Here is a 20,290-nt window from a genome sequence, read left to right as displayed (position 1 = left end):
TATGATTTTTTCATCACATCTTCAAACTTAGAGTTGATTTTTGTGCAGGGTGAGAGAGAGAGGTTTAATTTCATCTTATTACATATGGATTTCCAGTTTGGCCAGCATCATTTGTTGGATAGGCTATCTTTTCTCCAGTGAATGTTTTTGGCACCTTTGTCTAGTATGACATGACCATATTTATGTGGATTTGTCTCTGTGTCCTCTGTTCTTGTATCTGTAATGTTTTGTCTTTAGTTTGGATGCTCAGGAATAGCACTGTCCAATGGCAGTGTAACACAAGCCACCTACCTAAGTTTTTAAATTTCAAGTAGCCTCAAACAAATCAAAAACAGATGAAATTAATCTTCATGTTTTATTAATCAATCATACTTAAGACATCATTTCAACATGTAAACAATGTTTTTAAAATTACAGTTACATTTTAATATTGTCTTCAAATCTGGTGTGCTTTGGTTCTCAATCTGGATACACCTTAATGTGAACATTGAGTTTTCAACAGTGATTTGTATTTAGATTTCACAAGACTTAATTCTACAGCACATGCTTAGCATGTGCAAGACTGTGCATTAAACCTCTACCCCCCACCCCCAGCCAAATCTGCAGTTACAAAATCGGTTCACATACACAACATACATCAAGGTTTTCTAACAACTGAACTGGGTGGTTCTTAAGCTTAAAAGTTTAGCTCCTTCCGCCTCAAAATCATAAAACTAGCCCCTATAACCTCCAGTACTCAAAGAAGCCCTCTGCCTGCATCATGGTTTTAAATTGCTTCTGGAAGTTTCTATCACTTCAATACCAGACACTGCTAGCATTTTATGACTTTTTTCTTGCAGCTGACAGCAAACCCAGGTACAAATAAGCCGTCTACAGGCTAGGTATCATCTGGTTTAAGAAGTCAGCTGTGGCAGACAGCATGCTCTCCCTCAAGACCAGTCCGGCCCGGATACATTCTCTCATGGACTGAGGGCCATCTGGACAAGGACCCTTAATAATGTATCCTGCTTCCTAGGTCCAGACAGACACCTCTTTACAGAAGCCACACGGGCAAGACCCAGACTTATGGTCAGCTGTCTGTCGTTTACATGCTGGAAACTTTCCAAAGACTGGATCTTGAACCAGTTCACTGCCCATACAATACAGCTTACTCAGATCTCGCTTTTGAAGTCACCAAATTTTGTTGCTGTGGTGACATAACCTGCCTTGGAGCATCAATCTCTCTCTGATTGTTTATTTTGCCAAACAATTTGAATGCTTTATTGGAAATGTTTAATAAAGTTTGACTGCTTGACCTGGGATGAAAAAAGATACGAGTACATTAGTCATCTGCAAAGTTAACTGTATATGGAATGATTTCAGGTGCAGCGCCAACACCAGATACTGGCGTGTTGTCATTTGGTTTTCCACCTAGAAGAGAACAGAAAGAACCGACTATATTATATGCCTCCTGATTACCTCAAAGTGGTTGATCTTTCAAAAGAGTCTTGGATCCCAAGTAAGATGTCCCAGAAGCAGTTATGCTATGGCCTGCTGTGACCTAGAAGGGACTGTGCTTATAACTTGGGACTCAAGTTCACCTTCCTGGGGAAGCATGCCAGGTCACAGGGTTGGCTGTAGTTGTACTACAACTATTCGACATAGAACCACACCCAAGATAAACATACTGACCTGAGTCGCTGGGCCAGCCAACTGGAGGACGGCTTAGACTCAGAAGCACTGGTTGCTGAGCACCTAGGGAGAGGTGAGACACGTGTTCAGCCCTTCTCGTTCACCAGGCTCAGGCATGGACAACACAGGGAGCACTGGAGCGCAACGGAGAGCAACAACACTCCCCTTTCATTCAACAGCAAGTGCGGCCCAAGGCTGCTGTGGAGAAAGGTGCTAGCACTATGGGGTGAACAGTGTCCCCCAAACACCTGCTGAAGCCCTAACCCCTGGGGCCTCAGAATGTGACCTCATTCAGAGACAGGGTCTTCACAAAGTGAGCAAGTTCAGGAGGCTGACAGAGTGGGTCCACATGACCTCCTCACAAAAAGTGGAAGACGGGACCCAGCTGCTCACAGGGGAACACCCCGGGAAGACAAGAGATCTCAGTGATGCATCCCCATGTCTAGGCTCACCAGAGACTGCGGCAAATCAAGAGAAGCTGGGGGAGGCCTGGAACAGATCAGCCCTCCGCCCTCAGCCAGAGCCGGACTGCCCATCTCTATTTTGGCCTTCCAGCCTCCAGACAGGTGAAAAGAATAAACTCCTATTGTTGAGGCCACAAAGTCACAAGAAACTAATGTAGCTAGCTTCCTACTTTAACTAGGATCCAATTTTATCACAGCCCCCAAGTGTACAATGGATGCTTCAGCTCAGCAACTTGTCCCCCACTCCACCCCAGGGTTCAAGCTGGTTTTCCTCCTGCCTCGCCCAGGTGCCTCTCCTCACCTGGCTCTGCAGCTGTGGTCCAGCGGGTGTCTGTGCTGGATGCAGAAGCTGCCTTGGCACTGTGCACAAGCCAGCGGCACCATCTCCTTCTTTTTACATCCTTCTTTTGAGCATCGGTACGTGAAGACCTGGGAGAGAAAAGCAATTCTGTGAGCAGGGCTTCAACAGCCCCCAGCAGCACCACACACTCAACTAGAAACAGGTCTCGGCCACGTGGATGAAGACATCCAGGTCCTAGGGAGACACCTTAGTGTCAGGTGGAAAGACAAACATAGATTAAGGAATTGGCAAAACTGGGGATCAGGTGAAGATGGCCAGAAGCTGTCCCCAGAAGACTAGGAAGAAAAGACCAAAGGAGGAAAGGAGGCCAAGCAACTGCTCTTGGAAGCACTGGGTCAGCAGAGGCTGTCCCCACCAGGGGCCAGGGTGGAATGCCTATATCCTCCACACTTACTGATCACTGTGTTTATTTTTAAAGGAGGGACAAGTGTTAATACTTTTGACTGCCTGTGAATTAAGAAGGTAACTGAAGGGGAGGATTCCAGCAGCCTGAGAGCAGCCTCTGGTAAGGAGGGGCAGGCAGGCAGCTTGAGGGCCATGCAGCAGGCACCTGTAGAGGTCCCATCTGCAAAGGCAGGCACAGCAGTGCCAGTGCAGGAGGGGCGGGGGAGACGGGGGGGGGGGGGAGGTAATTCTGAGCTCCTTTCCCGATTTGGGAGAGGTCGGTGGGGTGGAGATGAGGCCTGCAGTGGGTGCACAGCCACAGGGGAGTGACCAGGAGAGGAATGGGGCCGCAACACGCTTCTGCTTCCATATACAGGGTTTTGTGTGAAGACAAAGGAATGCAAATTCCATTTCTTTGTGTTTAAAATTGAAAACAGTAAGCAAGAGCTAAAGGGCTTTACATTTACTTATGATAGTGTAATTGTGAGGTATTTAGTGAAATGTACTGTTTTACACAGTTGTTAACTACAAATCAGGGTCTATACCTAGAAACCGATTAAAGTGAGACAAATGCCAATCAATTCCCTAGAAGACACACCTAGAAGAAAATACTTATTTGGAGAACAGCAAAACAGGGTGGGGCCATGCACCCAAGAAAGCAGGTGCATGAAAACCACCTGAATGAGCCTCCTGGGGAGGAAAGGTACACAGCCAGCCAGCCCAGACTGGGGGGTGGCCTGCAGTCCAGGGGTCAGGCAGCCTGGAGAAGGCTCAATGAAGCCAGCCTCTTCACCCCCTCCCTGGCGAAGGAGCGGATCCCTACAGAGGTTGGTTCTGCCCTTCCTGAAATACTAGAGAATTGACAGAGAGGTTTTCGGAAAGGGATAAACCCACAAGAGCAAAGAAAGTAGTGACAGATTTGGCAGGAAGAAAAGATCAGCTGTCAGCTAGGAGGAGACCATGGAGAAACCCTACTCATGGGACAAAACCCCAGGAACTGGGGCAGTGGGACCACAACACAGTGGCTGTGGGCCTGTTTAGAAGCAGACCCCACAACCTCTCCCACAGACGAGGGTTGAGGGGGGCTGGGGGCCTGGGGAGTGCAGCATGGGGAGGAGGACAGGGAAGGAGGGGAGAGCAATAGTAGGTTGAGGTGCCACTCAGACCCTGGGCTCCTAGGACTCTGGAGGCCATGAGCACATCCTCCAGGCAACTCGAGGGACACCGCTGGGGAATCCCATTAGCCCAAAGAAAAACTGAAAGACTTGGACCTCAGGGGCTTCCTGAGGGAGTGGACCAGGAAGATGCCCAAGATGAAGGCTGAGTCCATTCTGAACTTTCTGAGCAGCCTGCTCCAGAGCAGACACTTGAGAACACTTACTGTGACACGCAGAAAGGGCAGGTAAGGAAGCACAGTCTAAGGACAGATCCAACAGGAGGAACCTATCAGGGCTCCTGCGCCAAAGTACCAGGAATCCAGACAGAAGAAAGGAGAGAATGGAAACCAGAGACCAAAAGAACATTCCAGAACCATGGGGATGGAGTTTCCAGTGGGAGGGTCCACTCTGTACCCAGCATGGAGAAGATCCTTCAAGATGCTGGGGAAAAACTGGGTCAGGGTGGAAACTGGCCCCCAGAGGGTCAGGGAGGGGAAAAGCTCAGCAGGTGGGCTCTCAGGGCTGTTGTCGTCCAAATAACAGAGGCCTAGACGCCACCCAAGCACCTCCAACTGCACTGGGAGGACAGAGCCAGAAGGAAATGTGTGCACAAATGACAGAAGAGCAGATAAGGGCTACATCCTCAGTATACAATGCAGTACACAGATAACAGATAAAACTAAAGAGCAAGCAAGACAGGTCCGGGTGGAACAGTCATGAGCAGAAAAAGCAGTTAGCACATATAAGCAAGCAGGACCTGTGAACGTGAACACCTGCCCGGGGAACAGGGCCTGCTGTCATTCCCACACACTTCCCCTAAGGGAGCAGATAAACAGCTTCAATAAAAATACTGATGCTACCAAACCAAGAACACAATGTCTAGAGCTGGGGACATGGCTCAGTGGTAAAGCTTGCCTAGCAGTGCAAAGTCCTAGGTTTCATCCCCAACACCGTAAACAATTAAAACACTGAATGTCTGAATTTTATAACCTTTTACCTGCTCCTAGGAGCTTAGAAAATAAATGTGCAATAATTACATTAACTGAGTGGTTCTACTCATTAACTCCTCATCAGAAACTCTAGTTTATTCCTGTAAGTGAAGAAGGCTCTAACCTAGAAGCCCTTGTGTTTAGGAACTATTTCCATAACTCAAAACTCAGGGCATTCACAACACAAGAAAACAATCATTTGTCACTAAGGGATTTATGTTGCACATAAATCATGAGGACTAATTTTTCACAGTTGGAAAACTGATCTTCCCCTTAAGGAAAAACCAACATTCTCATGTCACAGACTGACCCAAAACTTGTCCTTACCTTCTCTTTCTTCTTCCCAGGATGATACGCACAGTCTCTGTCAATGTGCTCTCCCACCACCACATCTGGTATCTCTCCCCTTTTTACAGGGATGGGGACATTGCAAAGTGGACACACAGGGACCTTGACATCCTAAAGATAAAGAATGTGAGATAACAGCTGAGATCCACACAAGGAAAAGGTGAAGCACAAGCAGAGCAACTAACTGGCATCCTGACCACTACTGAGAACCGGGCACTGCTGGACAGCAGGTTAACAGGCAGCCCTGGAGCCAGAGGGCCAGCTGCCTCCTGGGGAGTCGAGTAGAATCCAAACAAAGGACTATCAACCAACTGTGGAAAGAATCCTCCCTGAGTAAGAGGATCAGGGAGGAAGCTGGGGAGATCAAATGGGGTCTCAGGACAGCAAGGCTGTGTGTCCAACACGTCCCCGTGAGAGGACCTGCCCTACATCTTCAGAGCAGAGATGATAGGAGAAAACACTAAGCAAAAGATCTTCCAGCTCACTTCAGGTGTGCACCACTTCTGTGATCCTTTGTAAAGCCTTCCCACATAGCTTTACATGTCCTCATCAGTGAATAGAGGACACACACTGAGGCAGAATGCTCGACCCATAATCACCATTGCTGATTGCAAGCCCAAGGCAGCAAGGGATCTGGAGGAATGCATCCAGCATTCCCAGGATGGTTAAACCCTAAACCAGGTCAGGCATGGTGGAGCACACCTGTAATTCTAGTGACTCAGGAGACCGAGGCAGGAGGATCCCAAGTTGGAGGCCAGCCTCAGCAATTTAGCACAGCCCTAAGCAACTTAGTGAGAACCCGTCTAAAAATAAAAAATAAAAAGAGCAACTGGGTGTGGTGACACACCTGTATCCCAGCAGCCTAGGAGGCTGAAGCAGGAGGATCACAAGTTCAAAGCCAGTCTCACCAATTTAGCAAGGCTCTGAGCAACTTTGGGCTGGGGACATGACTCCATGGTTAAGCAGCCCTGGGCTCAAACCCCAGTACCAAAAAAATTAACAAATAAATAAAAAGGGCTGGGGATGTGTGGCTCAATGGTAAAGCACTCCTGTGTTAAATCCCCAATACCAAAAAAAACAAAAAACCCTGAGCCAGGACAGGAATTGAGGGAATGGATCATGAGAAAAATGAGGTGGCTGTTACATCAGGCAGGTGGCAATAATCAAACTTCGGGGCTTGCAGTCTGTGGGTGGAGCTGAAAGTCTCAGGTGTTCCTCAGTTGGCAAGTCTGCTGGCATTACCAGGTGACTGTCAGCCAGACTCCTCCCACAGGGGGACCTGGGAAGACCCAGTTGACACATGAACAGGATAGCTGGTCTAGTCATCAGGGCCTGGTAAACACAGGAGGTGAGTCACTCTCCCACCTGCCTTGATGACCCAGAGAGGGCGGAGGGGCCAATCCTGTTCAAAGCATGTGATTCTAAGTTACCCACACTCCATCTGCCACCAGGGTGAAGTGGCAGAGTTCACTGAAACCAACTGTTAACCACCCAGAAACAGTGACCACAGGCTGGAAACCACCTGAAAAGCCAAACTCAGAAGTCCGAAGCCCACAGATGACTGTGAGTTTCTATCGTGTACTATTTGAAACACCTAAAAATATAAGAAGGCTGCAGGAGCCCAGATGAATAAGCACCTTTCACACCTTCCTGATTAGACTGCATGTCAAGCTCTGAAACAGCCCCTATGCCCATGAAAACATAGCTGTGTTCTCTTGGTGCAATGGATCAAAGGAACCACGAACTTTAAGGTGAAAAGTGGGCTCTGAAAATGAGGTTGTGTGTATAAAAGTTAAGGCAGCTGCAGCTGGGCCAAGAGGGAGGAAAGTTTCCCTGAAGCCTCCAAGATCAGATAGAGCACTGCAGTCTGCCTCCCAGGCACAAAAAAAAGACACCATATGGGAAGAACATGCTTTCAAGACGGACTGTGATGGCTTCCAACCACAGGGCTCCTACTGACATTCCAACTATACCAAAAGACTTATCACCTACTGATGACCCCCTTGCAACCAATCTAGTAGAACTTTATGCACAAAAAGATTCAGTATCCATCTAAATCTATTCCAAACAACTTGTGTAGCCAGTAGGGCTAAATGGAAATTATTCACAACAGGTTATTTCACCTCATGTCACTGTCCCTCTTCCTCCTTTAAAAGCCGAGTCCTCCTACCTTGAGGGGGCACTGGGTTGGTTGCTAATCAACTTATCTCCTGATTTGCAAACCTACCCTATGCCTAGACAAACACCATCCTTGCATTTATTTTAACCTTGTTTATAGTCTGTGGTTCACAGCCACAACAATTTGATTCCAAAAGTCCTAAAAAACAAAATCTCAGAAACTTTAGAGCTGTACTGTCCAGCAGAACTTTCTGTCATACTGGAAACACTCCTTACCTGTGCTGTTCAATACAGAGGTCACAGGCCACATGTGGTCACTGAACACTTGAAATATGGCTGGTGCAGTTGACTGATTTTAAACTTTATTTAATTTTCCTTAAGTGGCCACCTGTAGCTAGTGTCTGCTATAATGGACAGTGAAGCTTTAGACAGTACAGATTAGAACCTTCTGAACAGAGTGTGATGAATTACCTTCTTGAATGCAAAAGGACACTTATGGCCAGCATAGGTAAAATGATCTTTACAGAAATCTTGGTTACATGCATCACACTTTAGTGGAAGAAAATCTAAAAAATATAAACAAAATGGTAAAGACTTCTAAGGATTAGAACAAAATAATTATAGCTCATAGTAAGCAGGTACTTACCTACATTAAGTGTTTCGTGCCTATGACATAAATATATCTATAAGCTATCACGTGAGAAAACAACTTTAGAGTTTTGCATTTAACAACATCAAATGACATTTAAGGATCTATCAGGCTCTTTTAAGAGAGATCCCATTTCAAGCGGCATCACAATTATTTTATTTTTTGGTACCAGGGATAAAACCCAGGGGTACTTAACCACTGAGCCACATCCCTAGTCCTTTTTTGGTTTTTATTTTAAGACGGGGTCTCACTAAGTTGCTGAGGCTGGCTTTGAACTTGTGACCTTCCTGCTTCAACCTCCTGAGCCACTGAAATTGCAGGCCTGCGCAGCCTCGTCCAGGGCATCACAGTTATTTTAGCAGCAAACTTATATCCACTTGATGCTGGCATATAAAGATACTCAGTAATAATGTTGAATAGAACCTACACCTTGCTAGAGTCCCAATACTGATAAGCCATAAAGAATTATCAGGTAATCAAGAGGGGCCATGGGGCACACCTGTAATTCCAGCTATTTGCAAGACTGATGTAGAGGATGGCAAGTATGAGGCCAGTCTGGGCAACAAAACAAGACCCCCATCTCAAAAAACAAAAACAAAACAAGACACACAAAACAGCCAACAAAATACCATTTTCTATTAAAAAATAAGCTCTTAAAAGTGCTTACCTAGTTGCTTGCAAGTCTTTTCTGAACAATGCTTCCCCAAATCAGGAAACTCCATTATGAAAAGTGTTAAAAATGCAGTCAATCACCTAGAAGAATCAGAAATTAGGAGAGAAATGAAGGCTTTTAGTTAGTCTCCAGGATTTATAAGGTCAGCTACTAAAAGCAAATAGACATCCTCTTAGAGAGCACTAAATGTCCAAGTCATCCTGGGCCCTTGCGCAAGACTGAAGTATCACAAATTCTTGTTGACTTTCAGCTAAAAGAAAAACTGGAGTTTTAGCACCAATACCAGCCTCAGAACCAACCCCATGAGCAGAGATAGGGTGCTTTTTAGTCCTTTTAATCCCTAGTTTATGAAGCTCACCAGACTTTGGGTTTTCACTAAACCACCTTTCAATTCATGCTGAAAGGAGCTTCTCATGTTCAATGCACACAGCTGCAGGGAAAATTACAGTCCTGATAGGCTTTAAGTCACAATTTCACTTACTGAATATACTTGTTGACATAAACAAAACTCTGTTACTAGGTACTAAATCACATTAGCTGACTACACTATCCAGAGAAGATTTAACTCTGTCCCTTGTCTCCCTTTCTCTCCCTGATGCATTGAGTTTTACTTTGAGCTTATTCCTTAATGACATAACTAGCCCAGAGTTGATCAGGGTACCAGCCCTTAACTCACCATGAAAAACAGGTAGATAACCATGAAGTTGCTGCACAGGAGAGAGGACTTAAGTCTACAAAGGGGTCCAGAGGACCCTTCCATGACCTGCATCCACCCAACTTCTCACAGCTCTTGTCCCTCCCAGAATTCAAATTACCAGGATATTCTTCCAGATTTTACCATCAGCTCTCTCCACTCTCCTGGAGCCCCCTCTTAAGCTGTCCTGTGCCTGGAAGGTTCTTGTCCCTGCTCAGCCCTTTGGGACCTCTATTTAAAATGCCATATTCTCTAAAGGGTTATCTCTAACACTCTTGCCAACTCCTATTCTTCCTTCCCAAACCACTACAGTTCCCAAGGGCACGTTCGTGTTGATTTTGCTCATCCTTTACAGATGGGCTTGACACAGTGAACACAGACCAGGTGTCCCAGGATTTTTTGTTGCTGTTATTCAGACTCGTGATCAGAACCCGATCTCGATTCCAAAATGATTTATTTTTGATCACTGCACTGGTCTGAGGATGCCTGGACGGGGGAGGAGGGGATCACTGTGCTGTGAAGCCTTGTTCCTCCTGGCTGGGGCTGACAAAAAGGAAATGCAAGCACCGCTGGAGGGTTGGTTTAGGAACCCCACTCGGGCTCTGGCCCAGCCCCCTATGTACCCCGGGCAGGCCCCGACCCCTTACTGGCCCATCCCGGTACCTGGATCTCGTCGGGGATCAGGGCAGCTGGGGCCAGTAGGTGATGGCGGAGACAGAAAAACGGTGACGTTGTCCGTGGCCAGCCAGGAGGATCAAGGTAGCAAGAAGGATGACACCGGGAAACACTCCAGGGTGCCCAAGGCCCATCGGCTTCCACCCGGAGAACAACATCGCCGCGCCCCACAATCGTGTCCATTTATCCGCAGCTGCCGCGACAGTGAGCCGCCCAGCCCGGGCGTTCCCGGCGCGCCCTGACGACGTCACTCGCAGGCCAGCCAATCCCACCGCGCTACGACGACGTCAGCGGCCATCGGGGCAACCCCGTTGGCCGGCGCACTCCCCGCTCTCCGCCTTCCTTCTCGAACAGTCTCGCCGCGTCTAGCGGTGCGCGGCTGAGTCACCGTGAGGCGGCGGGCGCAGCTGGGTCTGGGGCCTAGTTGCGGGCGGTGGCCAGGTCGGCCTCGGGAACCTGGGTTCGGCAGATCGTCGGTGGGGCCTAAGCCTCCGTTTCCAGCTGGCATGGCTTGGCAGTGACACCGAATTCTGGGGAAGAAAGCTGGAAACGGCGCATGCCCGCCTGGAGTCCGGATTTCAGCATTTCGCCACGCTTCCTACATTGTACCCTGTCCTCTCGACAAATACAAATATATATGCACACACACACACACATATATATACATAGATCTGAGTGTTTGTATAGATGTATAGATATGGTTCCTTCTTAGAAGCTGCATTCTATAAAGACCCAGCAAACAGAAGAGCTGAGGAATGACTCAGCAATACTCTGAGGAAATACAGTCATGTCTCCCTGAGCCCATTGTTAAAACTGTGTGTGTGTGTGTGTGTGTGTGTGTTGAAGGACACTTCATTTAACATATATGGTTGATTGATTAGCAGTGGGCTCGGGACCAGCATCCTGGGAACATGTGGTCCTGTCTCTGTGGCATGAGGCTTCTGGAAAGAGATGTCCTTCTTAAAAAATAATACCCATCAGGACATGGCCCTCTTCTACACGCACTTGGAAATTTTAGCTCTTGTAATGCCAGATTCATAGGACACCAATAGACTTCCAGGAGCTGAATCCAATGCAAGCACACAAGAGTCTTTATTGCAAGCTCAAGCCTGGACTCACAACTGTTCCGGACTCAGGGGTTCCAGGGAGTGAGTACTGGTCCTTTGTTCAGTGAGATATTATAAGTTTTGGGGGGATACTCTATGCGTCACAACATCACACAGCAAATCATTCCATACTGCGGGAAAATCAAACAACAACTCTTAACATTGATTAGCACATTCACTGGCGGGAACAAGTTGGGTGGCAGTGATTGGTTAGTACAAGAGGGGGATTCCTTTGAACTGATTGGTTTAGGCCACGAGGGGGTGTACATCCTAAACTACATGGTTTCCCAACATGTTATCAACCACCATAAACTACTGGGGGTCATCTGGCATCTCAGGTTATTTTCCCTTTTTCATGCTGATTGGTGGTTGCTAGGGGGTTGCTATGGGTCTTCACCTAGCCTAACTGAGTCAGGGACACCTGGCGCCTCAGATGTCTCCTGTTATTTGCAGACAAACAACTCAGCAGGATGGGTATGTGCTTAGGAGTGCTCTGTGGGTTTTTCCCAGGACAAGGGTCACACCCCTTTCCTTAGGACAGGCTTTGAGGTATAAGCTGGTTTCTCAAAAATGGAGTCACATCAGTTTCTCACTCTCTTGCTGATCTGAGGGCTGACTAAGCTAGAGCCAAATCAAGTTGCTGATGTGGCAGAGCAAGAAGGAAGGACCTAGGTTGCTGACGACATTGTTGAGTGCTAAACAACGGTGGTTGCCTCTTTAACAGGAGGTAAACATGTTCATGTTGTCCAAGGCATCCAGGGTGGTGTTTTCTAGTATTTGCAGTCAGAAGGATTCTTAATGTGTAGTGAAGAAAGGTTATTTCAGCTTAGTACATACCAGCTATGAGATGTGGAAGGTTAGCCAACAATTGGTTACATGAGTGTGTAACTAGGATGAGAGGTCTAGCTTCAGGAAATAGTAAAAAATCATCAACATAAATATATGACTGTGCGCTTAAGTGTTGATGAGATTTCTTAGGGAAAGGGGTGCTTATGGAGAACAGTCCAGGCACAAAGCCATGGGAAAACCAATATTCAAAGATCAAAGGAAGATGAACCAGCCCAGCAATGGAGAATGATCCACCAAAGAACTTAGGAGGGAAATAAGAAGGGAGTGAAAGTCAAGGAAAAGTGCTTTCTAGAAGGAAAATCAATGAACTGCCCAGAGTGAGATGAGGATGGATAGGGTCTGTTGGATTTAGGCAGGGAGGTGACCAGTACCTGGAGAATAATCTTAGAGGGGAAAGCAGGAGTCAGACTGAAATGAGGTGGAGAGTGAGGATGAGGTGGGAACATAGCTGGGTGTCAGGCATAGCTGCACACCTAAGGAAAGTTGGATGTTTGTCCCCATCCAGCTTGGATAAACAGGAGAGACTGCCCACTGCCACTTTTCTGCTTTGGATGCATGGTCAATATTGCTTTTACTTTTATAATTCATATCCTTCACAAATATTTTATTGGGTACTTGCTGTGCACACCCCATTAGGCCTCAAGAAACAAGATAATGCTGCATCCCTGTTTCTTCCTAGGAGCTTACAGTCTTGGACAGTAAGTATGTTGTAGGGACAGACGAGACAAGGCACTGAAGACAGCAGGAAATAGATTTATTTGGCTGCAGCCAGGCTCAGAGGGCACAGCTTTTGCTGTAATCAATCAATCCCCTGAACCCCAAGTTGAGGTAGTTTTAGAATTTTATACCCAGCATGTAAGTGGAGGGGCTCAGAAGTTCACAGTCTGCACAAGTTCACATAAAAGCAGTTGTTTCTTTCACTGTTCTGGGCAAGTTAACTCTTCAAGGACAACACCTGAGAAGTGGAGAGCTTCTTCTCCCCTTTCTTTCCTCCCCCTGCCGGCTGTTACTCTGGAGCCCAATTGGTAACTTCTCTTATCTTAGAAATGTAGACATCTCTGTGAAGCCCAGCTCAATGCCAGAGGACTTGTTTACACATTTCTACAAACTACTCTACTGGATAAATGTTTGTGAAAAACTAGCAAGGGGATGTCCAGAACCTGGAGTGCCAATTTCTTGCAGGCTAGTAGCAAGTAAAATAGGGCAACATGAAAATAGGAAGCTTATCTACATTAAACTCTTTTGTAGAGACTCTTTTGCTGACAGTCCTAAAATCAGCCATGGTGAAGATTTCTGGAGAAGCCCAGTTCAGATTTTTTTTTTTTTTTTTTTTTGTGGAGGAGAGGGTGCCACTATAAGTAAACACTGTGCTTATCAGGTCGCAGGGCAGAGACTGTCATCATGAATTCAGAGAGTAACTTCCCAGAGCAGGCCTGGTAACGTTGGACAGAGTATCTAAGGTTTCACAAAGGAGGATGATCTGGTGGGCCTCAAAGATGGAAATTGGACTAGGGAACTGGGGGAGACTGCTGAAGCCAAGGTTATATCAGCCTGGACTCCTGATGACAAGTGACAAGAACCCAACTCAAAATAGAATTTTCCAAAAGGGGAATACTGGCTCCTAAATTTCAGATGCACTTGGATCCAAGAACTTCAGTGAGGTCCTTTGGTATCCTCGCCTCTGAGCATCTCCCCCAAAGTCTGTGTCAAGTCCACAAGGGACTCTTTTATGTTTTCTTGAGTCATGTTTGGAGTGACTACTCAGGAGCCTATCTGAGACACTTCAAGAATGAAAATTGGATGCCATTGATGCTTTGGGTGGAACAATAGACATAAACTGGGACTCTCCTGAGAAAGGATGTAATGTCACAGTACTCTTCAGTCCATTTGATGTGGACACTGATGTTGGCCCTGCTAGAATCACATAATACAGCGGGGAGGTAGTGCTTTGAAGTATAGTGCCACTGATAGATGAAGGAGGGATTGGTGGATGGGGGATGGGAGGAAGAGGGACAGGAATGCCGGAATAACAAAATATAGTTGTCTATATCAGTAGTGAGTTGGCAGTTCAGGGATGGAGAGATAAAAAGATTAAAAAATAAAGTGCAAATTTTGAGATCAAGATACCTAGATAAAGTTGAGACCTAGAATGTGAAGCAGAGAAGTCTGAGCTCATTTGATTGATTGGTTTCGGAGACAGATTGTTGTTCGATAACGTGGTCTGTAAGACTGACGTTTGGGGAGAGAAATCAGAGTGAATTGCAGGATGTTTGGGGCAGGTTTGGAGGAGCTGACTGTTAATGTAGTCCATGTTGCTGAGGAAACCAGTGAGGTGGAGGTTGAAGGTGGGGCAGGGGTTCAGGGAGCAGTTAGGAAACAAGTCAGCAGAACTTCTCGTCTGTGGGGCATGAGGGACCGAGAGTGGAGAAAGCCCAGCTTCAGGCTTGGAGAACAGAACTGGCAAGGCTAGGGAGGTGACAGCGGGCCATGTTAACAAGATAATGTAGGTCTGTCTGAGGCCATGTTGGATTTTGAAGAAGTTGTAAGAATAGGAAAGACACAGAACTAGAATTGGGATAATCTTTAAAACCAAAACAAGAGATGAAGTCTCTAGAAAGAGATTAAGACAGTCAGAACTGAGCCTGAGGACGTCTGCAGGGGAGGGTGGGAGGAAGAGGAGACAGAAGAGAATCCTAAGAGACGAGGAAAGGAGGCAGGTGACTGTCGGGGGGGTGGGGACCAGCAGGTAAGTGAACAAAGTGGACAATACTCTGCTGAAATCATGGGAGAGGAGAACTGAAAACCCTTAAGAAGTTTGGCCGGAAGGTTTTTATGACTTCAGGGAAAGTCATTTCCTTAGTGATATAGTGCCCAGGATGGGCTGGGTTACTCTGTGTGATCCCAGCATCAAAGATTCCGTGGCTGGAAATGCCCATGCTCTGTTCTTGCTCAACTCTGCTCGTGCCTCCCTCCAGTGCCTGGGATGGTGGAAACGCTGCTCGGAGAGCACTGCTGGCAGCCTTGGCTCTAGAGGCCTCAGCTTTCACAGTGGCTTCTACTCACAGCTCAATGGCCACTGGCACATGGTCCTAGTCCTAGTGTGTGCCCAGAAGGGGAGGACTGGCAATACTTGTTGAACACGAAAAATGATTAACCATGTAGGGTGGCAGTCAAGGTCAGATTAGGGCTGAAGGAGGGGTCAATGGTGGAATATGTTCCTTTCATTCTGGGTCATGGCATCTGCTCTGTCTTGGTGACACTTTCTTGGAATTAGACTATAAGGCCCCGAGGACAATAAGTGTAGGTGATGCTGATGCACTTTAAGTGGCAAAAATAGGTGGCATCAGGGCTTTACCACAAGGACTTGGGGGAGAACAATAAGACCAGAAGTGTCTCAGGCAGCCTCAAAATGAAGCAGTATGTCACTTTAAATTCTGAGTGGCTGCCTATGTGCTTGCAGATTATAGCTCATAATGAATGTAGGGAGACCATAAACTGCTCAGCTCCATGTTCCTCCTGGAATCCTTCCTGAAGCACTTGCTTCCTAATGAACAGAGTCTTGCTTCCTGCTGGGCGAGTGGGCTGTAGAAGTCCTTCGTTTTCTGCTGGATGCGTTCCTCCGCTACAGTCCTGGGCTCCAGCACAGTGAATCTGACAGTCACTAAGGGGGACGTGATACTTGGAGTAAAAACTGCCAACAGAAATCAAACTCTGGATTGCCCCGGACATGTGATGCAGAGCATAAATATTTCATAGACACAAAGACAGCTAGAGTTTTTAATTCCAGAAAATAATTATAAGATAAACTACAGGAGATGCAGAGTATGATTTGCCTCATGATACATTTGTAAGTAAGCCCCGTGGAATAAAAAATAAACTGCCCAGGTTCCCAAGCGAGTGGGAAGCAGCTGAACAGAATAGAGATGACCTAACATACTCTTGTTCCATCTCTTAATTTTGTGCTATGATGTTATCCAGCATATGGGACCCCTTTTGTGGCAGAATCGGGGTCACGTGACACCCGCTCACTCCATCTTTTGATAATAAGCCAGTGCAAGGACTTGTATTTCAATATCTTTCTAAATATTGTCAGAAAAGACCTGTCTTGGAAAACCCTTTGTTTAATGCCTCTCGGGTTCCCAGCAATGCAGGACCTGTGTCTGTCTGTTGTGAATGATTGTCCGTACAGATTTCTGCTTGTAACTTGAAATGCAAACACAGAATGAGAAAAGAGAAAAATGATCCGGCATTGAGAATGTGGTAAAGACACTAACCTTCACAAGGAGTTTTTTAACCTCCCTTGGAAGAATTCCTTTATTGACGCCAAGCAGCCGAGACTGTGTGTGGATTTCCTTTACCCTCAGGTATCACACGCTTTCCATGTGCACCTGGCTCCCTGATCTATGAGACAGATCCAAACGCTCTCTGCCCAAGAGAACCTCTGGCCCCATAGGTGGTCAGAGTCAGAGGCCTCCAGAAAAGACACTTGGTCCCTTGCAGACTGAGCTGTGGCTGGTATATCTCAGGAGTCAGTGACAATTGAGGACAAGCAGGAGACATGTAGGGCTATCTAGGAGCTTGGCAGTAAATGCACCTGAGTGAAAAAACTGGAAAATCTAAAAAATCCAGTCTAGTTAGCAGTGTGGCACCTCTGTTGGATTCTTAACTTTCAAAGATACTGTCATCAGAGGAAGTGGGGTCTCACCTTCTGTCAATCTCAGATGATTTTGATGTGAACAGGTGAACAGCACAGTGGCCTTTGTCTGAGAGAAAACATCATTTTTACTTATTTTTAAGGCCTATGGTTGAAAACACACCCAGCTGTTGTCTTAGAGTAGAGCAGCCAGGGCGACAAATGGCATAATGGGCATGAGATTGGATTCTTCCTGATTTTCTTCCATACTTTTCTAAGTAGACATGAAAGCAGGCTGTGAGCTGTCAGCATTCACCTGAAACTCTAAACCCCAGTGAGGCGGCTGCAAACCTCTTGGTTCACAGAACTGTTGACATGCAGAGTGTGATCCGTGTGGTTGATGTGCCGATGATTATCTGAAATGGGAAGGTAGGAAATGGCACTTTGTTTTAAATTTAAATCTCTGTGCTGCATTTATTGGGAGAAATAGGAAAATCATTTTGGACCAACTTGGGATATTTGTGGCTACCCCTTTTGCCTTTGTAAGTGACAGGCAGATACTCTTGCCATGGCTTGGGAAGCTTTTAGCCTTTTTCCACCAGGTGATTATACTCACACTATATGATTTACAACATTGACACATCAAAAATATCATTCTTAGCTGGGCATGGGGGTGCAAGCCTGAAATCCCAGCTGCTTGGAGGAGAAGGATCACAAGTTCAAAGCCAGCCTCGAAATTTAGTGAGACCTTGTCTCAAAATAAAAATTTTAAAAGGGCTGGGGTGTAGCTCAGTGGTCCAATGCTTGCCTAGTATGTGCAAGTCCCTGGGTTGCATCCCCAGCCCTGAACCCAAACAAAACAAAACAAAAAAATGTCATTCTTGGTTTCCAATGCGTTTCTCTTCTGAGCTCTGCTGGTCCCTGCTTCAGGATTCCAGGCGCCCCTCCCTGAGGACATGGGATAAAGAATCACAATGTGAAGTCCTCAGTTTGTTCCCAACTATGTTTTGGATCCCGGGTGGGTTCTGAATAAGTAATATTCATCCCATTTCCCAGTGACTCCATGTGTGTTCCCGGCCAGGCCCCTCTGCTACCCTTCCAATGTCTACATTAAATATTGAAGCCCTGGGCCCTGGTAGCTCCATTCTGATGCAGCAGCAGAGTTTTCGTGGAATAACTCCCACTGGTTGGCTGCTAGGAGTGTTCATTATTTTAATCTATGCATATTGGCTAGGATTGCAACATCGTTTCTTTTCTCCACCAATATTAGTTTGAAATTGAGAGAGAATCGATTCTCATGCCTCCCGCCCAGAGGAGAAGGACTTATTACCTCTGGCTGCCACACCTAATGGTGGCGCTCACTCCACAGTCTTCAGGTGCACCTTGCCCTCTGGGCCCTGGGAGGTGGTTCCATGGAGTTTGCAAGGCTTGGGGAATACCTGCTTCAAGCAAGGCGCTTTGCTGAATGCTGGGCTGAGTGGGGGGAGCAAAGGATTATAGCTTCTAAGCGGCCTGGAGAATGAGAACATGTATGTTGAAGAAAAATAAAAAGTAAAGGCAGCTTAGATCAAAGCAGTGCCTAGCGCAGGTGGGAGAGTTTGGGAGACAGCTGACAGAAGAGATCTGCAGGAAGGAAGACATGTTTCTGGCGTAGCTGGGGAAGCTGTTCCCAGGAAGTGTGTGGGGCAGGATGGGTAATGAGCAGCATAGAGAGGATGGGGGTCCTCCAAAGATTTCCAGGCTCTGCAGTGAGCCAGGCAAGGATGGCTGGTCAGCACCCCTGCTGTGAGCACTAGCATTAGTCTTTGAGGGAAATGAAATGCCCAACAGTTTATTCTAGAGTCAGACTTTCAAACGAAGGGTCCCATCTTCAGGTTTCTCTGAGTGACTCAGTTCATCTCAGGATTGCTTACACACACCGTGTTCTCTCTGGCCCACGAATCATCTTTCCGCTGCTGAGAGTCAAACCCCAGGCCAGCCAGAGCCAGGTTGGTTTGGCTGTTCCAAAAGCACTATGGTTAGATCTAGAGAGTTCTGCTGGAAGGGGAGGAGTGAGCTTGTGCCCAAAAGGGAGGGCAGCAGGAGGCAGGTGCAGACCTCCTAGGCAGCAGCCCCTGCCAGCCCTCATCCCACAGCGTGGTGGCTCCCTTGACTGGGCTTTGGAAAGGACTCCCGTGTCCTCTCTGCCAATGACTGTAACTACAAAAGCAGACGCTAATTGTGGCAATAAATTAGCAGGCCCTGGCCAGTGGGTGTCTGGGTCACAGGCAGAAAGGAGCAACAGACTCCTTTCAGTTGCTCTGCGCTCCTCCTGCAGCTCCTCCCCCCTCCTCAGCTGTCCACTGCTGGCCGAGCAGAGGCAAAGCCCAGTGCTTGACAGCAGCTTCTCTAATTCCTCTGTAGCTCTTGGCAAGTGTTCAGCTGGCCAGCACTTGGACTCTGTCAGGCAGAAGACACCCTTGCTTAGGGAGGCCAGTGCTATGTCTTCCACGCGTCAGGGTCCACCTGGATGTCCAGCAGATCTGTGAAAAGACTCTGTCCTATGAGCACAGTGGCACTCACAGGACACTGGCAATCTTGCTGCTGAAGCATGAGATCAAACCAACTGTGGCGGGTAGGGGTGTCACAAAGGAGGTGCTTTCCCATCTCCCCCGGATTCAGTTAGGAATTTGGTCCTAAGGGCTATGAGTTTAGCTGAAGAATAACAGAATCTGTCATCCTGTACTACTTTTTTGTTTGTTTTGCTTTGTTTTTGAGATGGGTCTCCCTGTGCTGCCTAGGGGCCCTTGAACTCTTGGGCTCAAGCGATCCTCCTGCCTCAGCCTCCTGAGTAGCCAGCTGGGACCGCAGGCATGCATCACCATGCCCAGCACCTGTGCCACTTCCTTTAGATGAGCAAGTGGACCAAGGGCTGAGCCCAGTCCTTCCTGGGCTCCCATGAGAGAGAGCCAAGCCCTTCCCTTCCAATATCTCTAGGCCTTTTATGCTCCTCCAGAGAGGGCAGCACAGGACCTGCTGAAAACCTTTGCCCACCGGCTGTGAGTGTGAAGCGACAGAGCACCACAAGCATGAAGTTTGACAGGGTGACGTGACTGCTGCCCTCTCTGTGTGCAGCCACCCCTGGAGAGGCCTGAAACATATGAGGGCTGTCACTGTCAGCAATGGAGAGTTGGACTGCATCCGGTTCTTCGTCCTGTTCTCCATCCAGAGTTCCTCTGTCTAAGGGCCTGTTAGCAGATCCAGGTCACGAGGTCGGGTGATGAGGCCATTTGGATTCATGTGGCTCAACACACTCCCCATCCTGCTCAGCAGCCATCCTGTCAGACCTCTTGCCTGCCCTGGGCCCTCCCTCGCCATGCTTAACTCCCGTCTTCTCTCTGGGAACCCGGAGAGCTCAATAGCGCAGTGCTGCCTGGGTATCACATCATTTGTGGTTGGCAGGGCATGCCAAGCGCCTCCCATCAGCTGGCTCAGCACAGTCATTAGAACCCCTGGGATGGAGATCCATTCCTGTTAAGT

The 20,290-nt window shown here is 47.3% G+C and overlaps 1 protein-coding gene across 1 annotated transcript; it reads right to left on the bottom strand.

Moving 5' to 3' along the window:
- Positions 1–336: 336 nt before the first annotated feature.
- Zfand2a (zinc finger AN1-type containing 2A) lies at positions 337–10,409 on the bottom strand. The gene is made up of 7 exons (XM_046421008.1): positions 10,172–10,409; positions 8,809–8,894; positions 7,964–8,058; positions 5,354–5,485; positions 2,437–2,564; positions 1,672–1,734; positions 337–1,410 (listed from the first exon to the last, which is right to left on the bottom strand). The coding sequence occupies exons 2-7, from the start codon at positions 8,861–8,863 to the stop codon at positions 1,395–1,397; spliced, it is 489 nt and encodes a 162-aa protein (XP_046276964.1). The 5' UTR covers positions 8,864–8,894; positions 10,172–10,409; the 3' UTR covers positions 337–1,394.
- Between the last annotated feature and the right edge of the window lie 9,881 nt (positions 10,410–20,290).

Source organism: Marmota monax, unplaced genomic scaffold, assembly GCF_021218885.2.
Source record: "Marmota monax isolate L192 unplaced genomic scaffold, Marmota_monax_Labrador192_F-V1.1 WCK01_AAM20220418_F8-fsc00266, whole genome shotgun sequence".
NCBI lineage: Eukaryota > Metazoa > Chordata > Mammalia > Rodentia > Sciuridae > Marmota > Marmota monax.
This window is presented reverse-complemented; position numbering and strand designations above follow the sequence as displayed.